Source organism: Anopheles marshallii, chromosome X, assembly GCF_943734725.1.
Source record: "Anopheles marshallii chromosome X, idAnoMarsDA_429_01, whole genome shotgun sequence".
NCBI classification, from domain to species: Eukaryota; Metazoa; Arthropoda; class Insecta; order Diptera; family Culicidae; genus Anopheles; species Anopheles marshallii.
Window position 1 is genome coordinate 7,766,499 of NC_071325.1, and position 16,133 is coordinate 7,782,631.

The 16,133-nt window shown below is 44.4% G+C and overlaps 1 protein-coding gene across 1 annotated transcript; it reads right to left on the reverse strand.

Moving 5' to 3' along the window:
- Positions 1–299: 299 nt before the first annotated feature.
- On the reverse strand, positions 300–10,614 carry LOC128714807 (cytochrome P450 4c3-like). Its single transcript, XM_053809690.1, has 5 exons — positions 10,395–10,614; positions 7,244–7,359; positions 1,459–1,738; positions 1,325–1,394; positions 300–1,257 (listed from the first exon to the last, which is right to left on the reverse strand). The coding sequence occupies exons 1-5, from the start codon at positions 10,612–10,614 to the stop codon at positions 300–302; spliced, it is 1,644 nt and encodes a 547-aa protein (XP_053665665.1).
- Between the last annotated feature and the right edge of the window lie 5,519 nt (positions 10,615–16,133).

The window sequence follows — 16,133 nt, forward strand, 5'->3', positions numbered from 1 at the left end:
ATTTATTCATAACTGAGCAACTGTACAGTTCGCACACGAAGTTCGCGGAACGATTCCGTTGATGTTGTCTTTTTTTTAATATATATATTACATAATTGTCATAACGCTCCAAATGCTAAATGTTAGGTTAGGTTTAGTCGTATCATAAATGTTGCTCTTTATACACACTCTACCTTCTCACCGGGGTCCGCTGGGGTCTGTGTCGGACCATTCGGCCACGTGGTAAAAAAAAACAATGAGGACCTAGTAGATGACCTAGTAGAGGCCGGTTACGCCAAGAAGTCCTCTTAACCGATGCATCAGTTGCGTCTTGCAATGCGTATGCGCAAACCATTCTTCGGGCGTAGGATCAGCTCCCCGAGCAGTGTGAGGTTTTCCCTTCGATCGATCGCTTCCACCCGGTACTTCCGCAGCACCGCCGAAATGATGGACTTCTCCTCCAGCACGGCAAACTTCTGGCCGATGCAATTTCTCGGCCCGGCACTGAACGGTATGTACGCGTACGGATGCCGGCCGCGACAGTTCTCCGGCAGGAAGTGGTCCGGGTTGAACTTGTCCGGGTTCGGGAAGACCTCCGGATTGCGGTGCAGTTGGTACACCACGATCATCGCGGTGGTGCCGGCGGGCAGCACATAACCGTCGATGTCCACGTCCTCGGTGAGGCGGCGCGCGATGAGCGGCACGCTCGGGTACAGCCGCAAACCCTCCTTGATGCAGGCCTCCAGATACTTCATCTCGTTCAGCTCCTGCATCGTCGGGAACCGTTCCCGGTCGCCGCCCATGATCTGATCGATCTCCTCGACGATCCGGTCCTGGATGGTCGGTTCGGTGCCGAGCAGCAGCAGAATCCACGAGATGGCGGCGGACGTTGTGTCGTGACCCTCGAACATGAACGTGTCCACCTCCTCGCGGATGTCCTCGTGGGACAGCACCGTACCATCCTGGGACGCCTCGATCAGCAGATCCAGAAAGGCGAGCCGCTTCTTGCGCCCGAACTCCTCCTGCGTGAGATAGTAGTCCTTGTTGTTGTTACCGTCCTCGTTCGTGTTGGTACTGCGGTTCGCATTGTTGTTGTTCTTGTCATCAACCAGCTTCTGCTGCCGGATCTCCTCCTTTCTTTCGTGGATGACGCGGTTGGAAAATTCGTGCAGTATACCGAGACACTTCTGGTGGTCCTTGTAGTCCTGCGTTAGCTTGAAGATGAAATCTGGTTGTAGCCAAATCTTTTGCTGCCGATTTTGCACGATACTTCCAATTCTGAGGAGACACAAGGTGATGGAGTTAATAGCCAATTTCCCTCTGGAAGATCCGTTCGCACACTTACTGGTACACAGCTTTCACATAGTCGGAATCAGAATTGCACTGCGCATTCACCTGTCTTCCCATGGCCGTTTCTGCAGTGTGAACAGAGAACCGTGAGACCACCCAGCATATCATCACTGTGCAAGCACTACTTACCGCACACCACGTCCAGTGCACACAGTGTCACGTACGGGAAGCAGTTAAATCCTTGCTCGTTGCCCAGTTCCGCCTCCAGGCGCTTCACCAGCACCGCACTCTGCTCCTGAAAGATGTCCACAAAGTCGTCCAGTATCTTAAAATGGAAGGCCGGTGTTAGGATCTTGCGTCGCGGGTGCCACTTCTTGCCCGCGCTGGTTAGTAGGCCCGTGCCGAGCCATGGTTTCAGGAACTCGTAGTCGTGACTCTTCTCGATATGCTTCTGGCTGCCGAGGATGCGCTGGGAGGAAGTGGACAGACACAGACGTTAGATAGCACGAACACACAGATATTCAACTTCAATGTTTTAACCTTTTATCGCGAAAAGAATAACGTATTCAAATAGCCAAGGTTGTTTCGCGATAAGAACCAGGTATGCAAATATACGAGTATAGTGAGTGGAATGTCTCCAATCGAAACAATCCAAGAACTCCAAGTGGAATACTACTCAAGCAAGAAAGCGTCACGGACATTGCTGATAATATTGCTTATTTGCTGTTCGGGTTCGTAAGAACTCCCGGATATTGCCTCTCCGCTAGAATCTCCACCAGATTTCATAACCCCCATCTGTTCTTCAACACCTCTGGGATCTTGAGACTTGATGTCTAGCGGAGTTCCGGCTAGGAATACCTTCAAATGCCTAAAATTATTTGTTTTGTCGTAAACAAATTTACGCCATTCCGCACAACTGTATCAATAATGTCCTATCTGGTTGACACTTGTTAGATTCCATTGTCCGGGACGATATTGGGGCCAATTTACAACTATTCTAATGCTTATGCGCAGGTAAGAATGCTGGAGAAAACGAGAACCAAAAGAAGGGAGTGTGTCAGAACAAGCACTCGGCGGAGGTCAGATATTTGGTCTCCAAGAAGTGTGCAATCTCGGCAGTATTTTCATCTCACGAAATATTTGCCCAGACGTCTGTATTATTTGCTTGCTGATCATCGAATCTGAAGCTGAATCACCGAGGTCGTTGGACTTCTGGGCTATAACGTGGACGGTTGAAGTTCAAGTACCTACGAATGAAGTTTCGTTGATTTTTTGGTTCACACAACTTGCAACAAATATTATACAGATGATTCCGAGAATAATCGTAGTTCGCTGTATGTGTTGGTAAAAAAGTCTTTCGCTAAGGCATGATAGGTAGATGGTAGAGCAACGTACGATCTTGCACTCGGCAAGGTCGTTAGGAGTGGATGTGAAATCTAACGATAAAAGAAGACGACTGCTTTAGCAAAATACTTCCTTGGAATTCAAATGCAGTTGAACGGAAAATCAAATCTGCATATACACACACACACACACACACACACACACACACACACACCACTACAACCCACACCATTTGCATGCACTCTGCCGCTACACATCTCTCACCCAAAACGAAAAACTAATGTAAGATCATCCAAAGTTTTGTGGTTGCCCGGCCTTTTTGAAAGCGCTGGCGCGCTTCCAACACTGTGAACTTGTTCGGCGCGTATCGAAAGCTTATCTGCAAGCCGTGGCAGATTGGCAATAAAAAGAGACGGGCAATCCGGACTGTATTTTGGACGTCGGTCCGGATTCGAGGACGTCGTTTGCTTCGTTTTCTCGTTTTTTTTTTGTGTGTGCGTTGCCGGGAGGTTTGTTATGCTTCTGACACGAAAACTGAAAGGCGACACGTGTTTGATTTTTCCTTTTCTTTTTGTTGGGCGATATTTTCTGATACGACTATTCGAAGGTTGTTTTCTGCTGCTCAAAACTCATAAGACAGACCCACACACCTGCCAGTGGCTGGTTGCGGTAGTTTGGGTGTCGATGCTCTCCAGTAGGTGTTGCGCTGATTACATAACATTTTTGAAATACATTTTTATTATTCAAACGTTATGTTTGCTGTTGAAATGACATTTAATTAATTAAAATGTTAACTAATTAAATGTTAACATTGACCACTTGATGTGCACTACTGCCGCACAATTCGGGCAGATGCGTAATGAGCAAAGATAACTTTAATTGGCCACTTTTGGTACCGATTACAAGCAACAAACTGAGGCAGAAATGGTGGGCATGGTGTGAACCTCCATTTTGCCGAAAATGAAACCTTTGGTGAAGAGATTAATCAATGCATAATGTAGTCGGTCAACGATGCCTAACGAAAATCACGGCATCCGGCAAAGCCGTTCAACTCCATCCAATGGCCATCAATCTCATCGTTGAGTTTTGTTGCGTAGTTAAAGTACAATCGTTAACATGGTGTTTCGTTATTTTTTTATTCCTAGATGAAATGTAGCGTATCGTGTAGTCGCTATCGCTTCGTAATGGAGTGTGATTAAAGCAAGATTTGTTTTGCCCGAATCGCATTGAATGGTGGCAGATTCATGATGAAAACTTTCGCTAGATAAATTCCGAATTTATCGTTCGCAGCAGCTAAGAATGCAAAACGAAACCTGAAATGTGCTGCGGATGTCTAGACGCTGTTAGCACCCCCTTTTTACAAAAGCAACTTCTCACGTTGCTTACCCTCCGGACGGTGTGTGGAGATCGTTTGTTTGTGTATTTTCTAACCTGCTGTTACAGTGTCGGACAGTGGCTGTAGTAGAACAGTGGATAGAGTCCGGACTAATGTGTGGTAACCGGTTTAACTCTACCGAAGCGAAATTGCAAATGATACGGGATTTATTGAATTTCCTATATTTGGTGAATGACGTCAGCAGCACAGGCAATAAACACTGTTTTCCCGAAAATACAAGCAAGAAAAAAACAAGTTTTGGCAAGGCTGCCGTAAATTAGTAGAATTTTTTATATGTTAAAATATGCATTGAATTGATGGTATGATAAGTTTTGTAGGAGAACATCAAGCGGCTTTTTAGCAGATAGCAAATTCGATAAGTAATTAATTAACATATTTTTGGGCACTAGATAGTACGAGTTTTCCTTATGTATCTGCCGTGAGGAATCACTTGAATTATCAGTCTAAAAGATCGATACAGATTGGTCTGAAGAGACACTGCTAAGTATCGTTAATCTCTGAAGGTAAATGTCTTCTGATTTGCGAGCTTCTATAGATCCTAGAAGTACTGAAGAATCGTGGATGTCAGTAGATTCCAGAATACCTTTACATCCAAGAAATTCTGTGGAATCGTCAATGTCAGTAAATTCAATATCCAATATCTCTAAAGGCCCAAGAAATATGAAAAATTCGTGAATGTCATTAGATTTGTGAATATCTAAAGATCCAAGAAATAGTGAAGAATTTTGAATGTCCTGAGATTCAAGAATCTCTAAAGAACCTAATAATACTGAAGAATTGTGGATGTCAGTAGATTCAAGAACCTCTAAAAATTCAAGACTTAATGAAGAATCAAGGATGTCAATACATTCGAGAATCTCTATAGATTTTATAAATATTGAAGAGTCATGAATGTCCTTCGATTCAAGAATCTCTACAGATGCAATAAATAACGATGAATCGTGAATGTTCATAGATTCGAGAATCTCTAAAGATCCAAGAAATACTGAAGAATCGTGGATGTCAGTAGATTCAAGAACCTCTAGAGATCCAAGAAATATTAAAGAATGGTGGATGTCAGAAGATTCTAGAATCTCTAAAGATGCAAGAAATACGGAAGAATGGTGGATGTCCTTAGATTCAAGAATCTCTAAAGTTCCAAGAATTACGGAAGAATTGTGAATGTCCTTAAATTCGTGAATCTCTGCTGATAAATAAAACAATAAATACACATGAATATCTTTAGATTCAGGAAACAGTGAACGAAAATGAAGCACTAAATATTCCTGAATGTCTTGAGATTGATGGTTCTCTGAAGATACATGATTTAAAGAGTATCTTGATTAAAGAGTTCAAATGTCCTTAGTTTTCTGATTCACTGAAGAAAGTTGAATCAAAGAGCATCTTGAAGGCAAAACATTCACTGATTGCAGAAGCCAACAGAATATGAATTCCGACGACAATGAATCTTAAGAAATACATGCATCTTCAAAATAGCGATTCAGCGTCATTCATTCGTCTGAATGGAGGCTTAAGATTTACTCAGATTCAGCAAGTACTACTGATAACTGTTACCGTATTATGTCTGTACATACAAGCTTCTCCAATAGTTCCGCGTCAAAACCAAAAATTCACAGCCGTTGTTCTCGGCGTGATTAGTGTGTTTATCTTCCACTGCCCCTCCCTCCCCCCCATATCAAGCTGCGTTAGTGTGCTCGTCTTTCTGGTTTTGGAAGCTCCAGAAGGTTCGAACTGCGTTATATTTTGGCTTCATCTGACATCCTAATCCAGTGGCGCAATTTGTGTCTTGCGTTGGGAATGCAGTCCCACAGCAGAACTTGTTTACATTCACTTTTCGCCGCGGGTATGAATCGAAAACACCCTGCCGAACAGGGTTTTTAACGTAATCTTGTTGTATTCTTTTTGCTTGTTTTGGCAAGAATGTTTATGATGCTAGCGTGCCCCACTATCCGGTGGGGTTACGTTAACGGCAGAATACACCGATGAAGCTTTGATCTTCAAATGGTGACCTTTGGAAAAAAAGAAAATAAAATAAAAGATCCCAGACGAATATTAACTAAACCACACACACACATGTTTAGCTGTCAAGCACACATTGAAGGTGAGATCGCAGCGTCCGGCGCGATTCGAATGATTTTGGGTTCGGTTTGTAATGGGTTTTCTCGATATTTTAAAGATCTCCCATTGTTTGTCGTACACATCTACAGGGACACGGGTAGATACGTTGCTATACAAGCGGAAAAAGTGTACGAAGGTTGTTAAAGTTAGCCGTATATAGCTTAAGTGGGGAGGTGGTTTGATCTCAACCATAATAATATAAAATTTTTACGACGGTTCGGTACGTTTATTACACCGTATGGCCATTTTCCTGCCGTTTGAAATGGATTTGACTGGTCAACCGTATTTTCCTCCCTCTCGGTGTGTTTTATTTGCTCGACTTAAGTGAGTTTAGCTACAGGGGAGGCGACCTCTGCTGCTTTATTGACAAGGCATGTTCGGAAGTAACGCGTTGTTAGCGCCATCGTGTCTATTTAATCAACACACCGTAGAGACAATGCCGAGGTCATTATCGATTCGGTTGCTGAAGGTTTGTTACACTTCCTCTATTGTTACTTGACGGGATGGTGCAGATAAAAAAAACAGAACTCTATCCTTTTATGATATGATGACGTTTGATTAGGCGTTTTTAACTCTTTAACTTTAACATTTTTTTTTTAGTTTAGAGTGAATCTGAATAGCCGATTTGGACGAGAATTGAGACAAATTGGAGTACTAATATCCTGGGTGTCTGTTAGTGAAAATTGGAGCTAGGATGTTAGTGGACATTGTCAGATATTTAAGGCTTTTCGAAGCTGGAACACAGTGTCCTCAATTACATCTCTTGAGACTTCAGATCTACCATTATTCCAGAAACTGGCCAGTTCTTGAGCAGAGATCGTTAGGAAAGTAGTCCAATTTGGAGCGCTGACTGTATCAAATAGGTGTTTGAGGATGCATGACATTTCTCATGGTGTTGTACATGAAGTGAATGTTCAATTTTGGGATGTGAGAGCTTTATGCATCGATATCTTCGACATCTTTTCAATACAATAAACAGACAATAAATTAGACAATAAATTGAATTAAATTTTAAAAACACCCCAAAGGTAGTTCCATACTTCTTAGACCAATGTTTCGGTACAGCGCAGGGTTTATCTTCAACATCATGTTAAAATGGCATTCTCCGGCACTTACCTCAACAGCACTCGCTTTGGAGATCATCACATACGGCAGTGGGCCGTTCCAGGCACGGCTGAACCCTTGCATTCTTCCGTACAGCTTCCGAATAGCGATGATGCGGTTGAAAATTTCTAAAATATAAGAAAAATCAAACACGTTCTGTAAGCAAAAGCACAAACTGCAAACTCATTTCCGTCTGACGCAAGTGGTACAGCGAAGTTCTTGCAGAGAAAATACAATATAAAATCCATTCGCTGCAGTTCATACCATTAACGTTACGCTGAATTGATGTGGTTTTCCCATTTCCGGATGCTATAAAACGTTCGTTTGATTAAATTTTCCCACTTTTATATTCTTCTCTTCGTATGCTGCTCCAAGATGAGTTGGAGGTTTTACTATAGCTCCACGCCATCGCCATGCTGGTGTTGGTGTTTAAAGATTTTTTTTTTTGTTAAAGACGCTATTTTTTCCTTAACAATGTGTCAATCGGGGATGATTAACGCCAAGGTTAGGTGCGGTCGAAACGCAAAACCCGTACCGGTTTCTTGGCGTATCGCTGCGCCTCGTACCCTTTGCATCATAGCACTTTTTCGGTGAAAGACCTTAGCATTGGATTGTGCAACAGCGGACCGGCTGGACGACGGTCCAGGCCCGTGGAAAGAAAATTGCTGGGAAAAATGCGTGTTGCATGTCACGCACAAAGGCACAATAGCTTACGGCAATGTGCGCGAACCTAACCGCCTCTTTCGTAGGTATGGAACCATCTTCGTCCATTCGTCATATGACATTAAAAAAAAAAAACCATTTGCCCCGGCTAGAGTCGAAAACTGCCTCATCTTTTACAGTTGCAGTGTGTTTGGGACAATCGTTTGAAATCACAGCACCGCAGCGTTGCATTGGCGAAAACATCGTCCGTATTGTATGGAAGTTGTGAGTGTTGTGCTGTTTAATATTTCATTAGTCGTTGTTGACGATTATTTAACGTTTCATTGACTTTTTTTCCAATGTGTTCCTACGGATTGGAGATGAAACTTTCCTAAGAAAGATGTTCAAAACACCAAAGTTTGAATCATTTGAATTAATGGTACGGCAATTTCTCACAAAAAGATTTTTTCTCGCTTCTAGAAAGGTCTCGCAGCTTATACTGTGTCCGTTTGACAGCATTCTTCCCCTGACCAACGTTCAAGCATCGATTTATCCGGATTTGATCTTACCAAATATAAAAACAAACCTTCAGCACGCTATTATGTCACCGGTTGTGTTGCTTATTCCTTCGGTTTTAGTTTCTCCGAAAAAAAAGGTTAAAGATTAGGCGAAGGTTGTACAACTTTGCCAGGATGCAACAAGGCGAGAAGCAGGGCCGAAACATTCAACTCCCTCCCCTCCTCACCCCCCTTTCCCCTCCCCCTTGAAAGCGGGTTTCGTTCAACAAGTGATTGATCAAAAGCGGGCAAAGAAGAAGAGTGAAGGAAACCCACCCCTTCACTAAACTCTCCCTTTTCTGCACGAAAGCAAGAGGAAAAGGGAGAACTAACTAAGAAAAAAACAAAAAAAAAACAAGGAGATATTGTAAAGTTGTGTCTGTCGCGCTTTGGAATCGGCTTTTTTTTTAAAACGGCTAGTTTCATTTGTTCGAACTATCCACCCAAAACACACTCTGTCGCGGGGTTGCGTATTCGTTCGCTCCACGGACGGGATTGGTAAGATCTTACGAAAGCCTCCCAGCAAGCTGTACGGACGCATTTGAATGAATGGACTGGTGGCCGGTATCCGTAGCGTGGTACGGTTAAAAGTAGGTAAAATGATTAGTTTTTTACCACCAGCTAGCCGCTTATGCAACGTCCCAATCGGACTCGGCTCGTTTGGCTTGGTGAAGGTGATGCACACGGGGGGGACGGATATATGTTATGCGGCGACACCCGTAATACCGATACGAAGCAGTAGCCACGGCTTTCGCAACGCAAACGGGCCCTTCTATTTTGCTCGCACCGTACACGAGCGTACCGCCAGGATGCCCATTTACCCTGACAGTGAAAATTCCAAAATCATTCAACTTGAAAATGCCCGAGCACGTGCAGGTGTGTGCATGTTTCAAGTACACTTGCAGGTAATTGTGCCAACCTTGACCACCACACACACTCGGGTTCGGTTTTGCTCTTCCCGTACGCGCGACCGACTCGGAGGATTGTTGAACGTGCGAGAGAAAAAGGTTCGTCGCTTGCTATTTTAGGATTGAAGTCTTTCGTAATATCGAAGCGATTATTTCGATTTTCTGTACCGAAATAGTCATTTATTGTTTATTATTATTTTATTTGCTGTTTGATTTTTTGTTTGCATAATGTTGACACTTCTTGCTTAGTTACAATCCTTTACAATATCAAATTATGAATAAAATTCCTTCGATAAAACGAAAGACTTGTTGTAAAAAAATAAGCGACGAACCTTTTTCTCGCACGCCGATGTGTTAGAAATCCCTTTCCAGCGAATGTGTTTTAAAACAAATTGCTTCATAAGAAACTAGGCCCCCATAGATATGGAGTTTTCAAAACTATTACTTCCCATCTCGTTCGATTGACACAATCTAAAATGCAAATCGGTTGTTGGGGAGCTCGTTTGTACGCGTCACCAAACTATAACAAAAAAAAAAACCCCAGCTAGACACGCACAGATAAAACACCAACAGCCCATTCAGACGCACAAAATATCATCTCGTTTGTTGCTGCGGTTGAGTTGCCTGCCGCTTAACCCATATGCAGCGTGGTGGGGATGGTGATGATGGGGTTGATAACAAACGGAGGTTGTGACTGACTTTGAAGACCCCGCGCCGACCTCATGTGTGTTGTGGATGGTTCAATTGAAACGTTTCGGTTGGTATTCGGCCGAAAAATTCACAGCCTCCAAAGGATTTTGTTTGTGCTGCTGATTAGAGCTAGTGATCGTCGCTGGTGCGCAAAAGCAGGAAGTGAACCGGAGTAGGTCGGTAACAAGGAAGTGGTACGGTTTGAAGGTTCTTTAACGATGACGACCAGCGTTTGATTGGTGAGTTATCTTTAGGCTGCCGTTAGGGACAAACAGGGCCCAAGGCTGCGCGAGGTGGTGGCGAGATTTGAAACCAATTCCTGCACCCGAGTGTGTGTGTCACCGTAATTGCATGCCCTCTACTCACCATCGTGATCCACGTTGATGTGCAGCGTGTTGCCGATGATGGGTAATCCAGCTGGGCCGGGAATTTTTTCTATGTTCCGCACAATGTGGGCACGGCGCCGGTTGTACACGTAGATTGCGCAGGATACGGTGGTCAGCAGCAGCAACGTAACGGGCGAGAACAGTGTGAACACTTTAGACAGCTTGCTCAACAGCAGGCTACTGCCGAGAAGGCCCTCCATGCTTGCTGGTCTGCTCAAACGCGTTTGAATATTGCAAGCACGAAGCTCAGGTCCGGTACGCTTTGCCTTTATTCTGCACCGCACGTACTTGTTTTGATAGGTGTTAGGATTTTTGGTTGGTGCTGGTCGTGTCGCAGGGGCGTCAGAGGGTATGGTCCGGTACCGCGTGGATTTAAAACCGTTGGTGAAAGCACTGCTTAGTGTTCTTTGTCTTTGCCACCCACGCACTCGCTCGCTGTCAATCACTGGCAGGCTCACTGCGATACACCGCACATCAGTGCTTCCGGGCACACAAATAGAATGGGAAATGTAAAAGAATAAACATTCACACGCGCACGATCCCCCGGGGTAACGTGCCACAGCGGTATATCTGTTGCACGCAACACTGCGCAAAACCCTGTGTCAGCTGTCGAGAAGTAGTCACCGCACACTGACTTAGTCCATTTCCGATAGTCCAATATTTATAAGCTCCCTTTCGGCAGAGCGTGTGCCGCTAGCCGTGAACCGCGGGGAGAGAGAGAGAGAGAGAGCGCGCGTGCAGAGATGACGAATGCTGTGCGTACGCACGAAGGCAACGATAGCGCGAACGAGCGAGCAGGAACGGATTAGACCGGCGATCGTGTCCGAGCGTTACCGCTCGGGAATGGGAACGATCGCCATCGGACGTGTGTGATCGAACGGCCGGACAGGTGAAGCGAACGCTGTGTCCACGCAGACGGTCCCATTGCCGGTTGTCGGGTTTTTGAACGGCCACGACGATTCGGTTTTGTTTATTTCTGTCATTTCACAGCGATAACTGTCAGGGCTAAGGATGCTTAAAGACAATGTTAAGGTAAGGCCTTGCTGCACGACTGCGTCTAACTAGCTTGGGTGGAGCATTTGCTTGGTATTTATTGATAGTTACTTTATTCATTTATTGTTAGCGGCATGGTACAATTGCTGCCGGTAGTGCTCTACATTGAATGTCACGAGCGCCGGGGTTTCCCTTTGTTGCCGATGGTCTCGCACTGGAAAGCACGTGAGGTCGGCTGTCCGTTACTGTTCTACTAGATTGCCTTTATGCTTTAAATTATTTGCTCTCGCTTAATGTAGTGACAGTAAATGGTTGTCTCATTAAGTTTAACGTCCTGCATGGCTGTCAGAAACTGACAGAAGGGCGACGTGCGTGAAGGTATTACTAGCATCGATGAAGTCCTTTTCTCGAGAACAGGAAGTGCTTACACCGTCTGATCGATGGACCATTCACATAGTATTGTCGGTAATGGAAAGCTCAGCAAACATGTGCAAAAAAAAATTGTTCGTTGTTGTCGTAAATAATGTTTAATATGTCAAGATCCGTTTACCAAGATTAGATCCCCAGATCTGGAGTTCTGTGATTGGTCACGATGATCACTAGAAGACCCTTTGGTATTACCAAGAAATCTCTCTTTCAGAGATATTGGATTTTTAGTCACTTTAGAACAGCTTTAGAACAGTTTTAGAACAGAAACTTCCAGATCTCAGATCTTACTTAATGTCATAGACATCACTGAGTCCTTTGCAGCAGATGTCTACAGGCATAGATAAAAAAGGGTAGAAAGTAACTAAAAGAAAGCCTTAGTTATATCAGCTCAATACCAATATCACTGCTCACAAATTTATGCAGGTGTGATGTGCTCAGTAAGAGTCAACATTGTATTTATATCTTCAATACTAGACGAAACCGTGATAAAGCCCCCCTAATTTTTTTGGTAACTTTGGATAACAACCTTAGTATTCCGAATTCCAGAGGCGCTTTGTAATGGCGAATCATATACACTACAGTCTCTACAGACTTCTACGACCTGGAAGACTACATCAATCTAATATGTATCGAAATCTTGATATGCCTTTTCATCAAAAGACATAAAAAATCAAGTTGATTGGATCAATTTCCTTGTTGTTCTAACATTATTTTGAATCTCATGGATCTCTTCCGTATTTTATTGGATCAAGTGGACTTAAAGATGGCCTGGAGACTCACCTGAGCTTCTCCTAAGCATGAGCTTCGTTCTCTCTCGGTTCGCTTTGAATAATAACGCTGTTAGAGAGTTTAACGACATGTTGACCATGTTATTAGAATGACACCAAACAATCAATTCTGTAAAGCCTTTGAAGGAAAGAGAAGTGAGACGAACTCCATGTTGAGATGGACTGGAGTTTTGGTCCACATGTATTCATACAGCTCACATTAAACTATAATGTAGAACGTTTAATGTGAGTTATTTCCCTCGAGACAGGTTGCACTGTTTACATTCTTCATTAAGTTAAAACACGAAGACATTTTTAAACGGATGCATACCCCCGACTGGGGTGAAATTGAATCTAAAGAGGCACTTAAGCACGGTCCCAGCTCACCGTGCACGTCACTTTAATGTCAACAATCATTGCACAATGCATAGGCAATGAGGAAGCTATTATTAGTGTTATCATTATTATCAATGTATTTATTATTGTAGCTAATTGCATAAATCGATTACCTCCCCGTAATATGCCTGGAATTAAGACCTCATTCATAATAGGGCGCGGCGCTGGTTAAAGCGCAAGAAAATTGCTTTCGTTACCTTTTGACCGGTCGCGTTGTTTTGCGGTGTTTGCGCCGTGCGCACGCATCGATCATCGGCCCCGGTGAAGGTGCAGCGCTGTTGCGTTTGCTTTATTTGCTTTCGTTGCGTGCTCCCGTGCTCTGGCACCCCACCCCCACCCCACCCCCCTCTTCCCCGCCGATGGAAACAGGAGTAACAGAAGCGTGTAGAAACTAGCGTTCGATGTTTACGGTGCTCCTTTCTAGACATTGGTGGGGAAGGAATTGCCAAAGATGATGAGATGTACGCAGGATGATGGCGGAAGCTTGCAAAGCGAAGGTGTAGTTCTACAGTACGGAACTGCAGAACCGTCACTCGGTTTGATGGAAAATGTAAAATGGCCCCTGATTTCGGTTGTCGACTGTTGGCAAACATTTGCCGGGCGAGCAGCTCGGTAAGCGCACGATCACGATAGGGGCCCCTTTCGGTCTACATCAATTAGCGCCCCACCCCGGGCCCCGCGAGGAATCGTGCCCGGTGCAGGGTACATTTTTCTTCAACAAGCTTTTAAAAGATTATTACATCTGTCATCGCGCACCGCATCGGTGCCGGTACGGGCGTGCTAATATGATCATTAATAACGAGTGTACTTCGCACCTCCGAGGCCACCAACAGCCGAATCGCCCTATCACCCTGCTGTAGGACGATTTGTTTCGCCTTTAGGCACGGTTACGGGCCGGGTTTAATCGAAGTGCTCGGTGGTCGGACGGAATTTTGTGCGGCGTTATGTCTGGTTTTGTTTGGTTTTGTTTTCCTTTTTAGCTCCCGGCTGGTGAAGCACCGGGAGCTGTCAGTGCCGAGCCATGACAAAGACAGACCGAAACATGTGAATTTTCTTCCAATCCATCCGGCACATACGCTCCGTTCCGACGCCTTTCACGGTTGGGTCAACAGTCAATCCATGTCCGGCACTCACCGCGGGACGGTGTGTATAACAATGTCTGCAACGGCCTTGAACCTGACGGAATCGATCACCGCATGGTCGGGAACCGCATAAGATTATGTAGAACCCATCCCTTCGGAAACACACGCTGGTCGTTGGTCCGGGTGCTGTGTATCGCATCCTTTTTTAATTCCCAACTCCCGACCAGGACATGACGCGCCACGCCACACGTGTCCGACTCCACGAACCGCAGGGTGAACACCCCGAAAACCGCAGGTTGCACCTTGTGCGCCATTAAATGGGCAAACCTACCCTTAGCCTCCCCCCCCCCCCTCCTTTAGGGGTCAACTGTTGGAAGGGCGCACACACACACACACATACATTCACTCTCTCTCTCTCTGATTGAAGTGCATGCCTTTTAATGCCTATTCTGGTGTACCGAACTCGGTACCGTTGTACGTGTGTGGATGTTCGTTCAATTAGAGAGGGGACTCCGGTCGAGCGCACAATCACTTCACTCCTGGGTTGTATCCATTTTGTTCCATCCGTGCACTTTACCTCATTCGGCGTATTTACTATTTACGATTTGCACCGACAGACGAAGCCAAATCAAGGCTTCCCGGTGCTTCCTTTTCGACTCCACCCCCCAACCCCCCCCCCCCCCCCCCCCCACTGCAGCACCGCATCTTTCGCGTCTGCAGGTCTAAACTTTTACTGCCTCGATTGTGGAGCGTGGTGGCGGGCAACGATCGGTGGTCATTAGCGGTCGATGATTTAATAAGCAGTCGAGGTTACCACCAATGGCCGGGTGCATGCAATCGTTTTGCTGTTTATCAGTCGAAGAACACCAGGGCGAAAATCGCTTTTTGTTGCTTTCCTATCACCCCCTGTGCGCGGTACATATGTCCTCAGTGGTCGACAAAAAGGTATCTTGATAAGCGATATTAGAAAGTCTCATGTCAAATGACAGATATTAATAGCAAGTCTCCATTTGCAAGTAGTAATACATGCAATTATAACAAACTACATCATTAATTGTTAATATCTTTGGTTAAGTAATACTCAATCAGTCAAAAGTTAGTAAGTTTTACTCTCAATAAAGGTATTTCTCTTTGTTACACATCAGTTTTTCGTTTTAAAATACCATAACATCATAACATCGCAGTAAGTAAGAGTAGTAAAAAGACGTCAAAGTTGACATATTTCACCTGAATGCTTGCCGACCACTGTATAATGTCTTGCAATGAAGAGCGTTACAGGAAGAGTTAGTTTGTAGCGGACGTAACCCGCAATTGAATGAACAAGACATACACAAGATCTATAATGAAGGGGTAAATATACAGGAGGAATCATCATTCTAACATGTTTACTTCCAATACTTGACCTCTGTTCACTTCATTTTCTGCAAAAAAAATAGGGAAAAGTTCTCAATATTCTTCGTAGGTGAGCTCAGTAACTGTGGAACTAATGTAAAATGCAGGACTTTTCAAAGAACGGTAAGAAACTTAAATTTTTCTAGTTGTTTATTTTATTATTGTGAGAATACCAAATACGAAAAACAGACTCTTGTGTTTTCGCTTGCAAGCAAATGTCCACCTTGTTGGTACTAACCTGATCTAATTTTGCACTACATTCGTTGGCGTCACCTGATGGATGAGTGGTAAGCGTTGACGTCCTTCACACGACAGGGTGTCAGCCAAATCTCATCGGGACCTTCCAGTTTTCTGGTGCGTAAAAGGTCAAGGAATGCTTGAAATCACAAGTCTTATAATTCTTGAGGTCATGCTTGTCATTTCTGTCTTACTAAGCTTAATGTTACGACGAAGTTGGATAGTTAGTCCTTGCTCTGGATGGGATTTTGGATCGGTCTTGTCGTGTGAAGACCGGCCTCGCTACCAATACTCCACCAACCGCACCGAATTATTGAGGCCATTACGGCAAATAAGAACAGAGCGTAGATAGACATAAGAGAAAAACTGCTCACCGCAGACGAGTTCTAGTTCCCACCTTATATATTTGCGCTATTAAAAACT

What these genes read in the sequence shown, in the direction of transcription:
- LOC128714807 (XM_053809690.1), bottom strand. Translation starts at nt 10,614, where the DNA reads ATGGAGGGCCTTCTCGGCAGTAGCCTGCTGTTGAGCAAGCTGTCTAAA. An exon ending in CCAAAGCGAGTGCTGTTGAG is followed by an intron (nt 1,739 to 7,243) that starts GTAAGTGCCGGA and finishes ACTTCCTCCCAG; the next exon opens with CGCATCCTCGGCAGCCAGAA. An exon ending in TGCACTGGACGTGGTGTGCG is followed by an intron (nt 1,395 to 1,458) that starts GTAAGTAGTGCT and finishes TTCACACTGCAG; the next exon opens with AAACGGCCATGGGAAGACAG.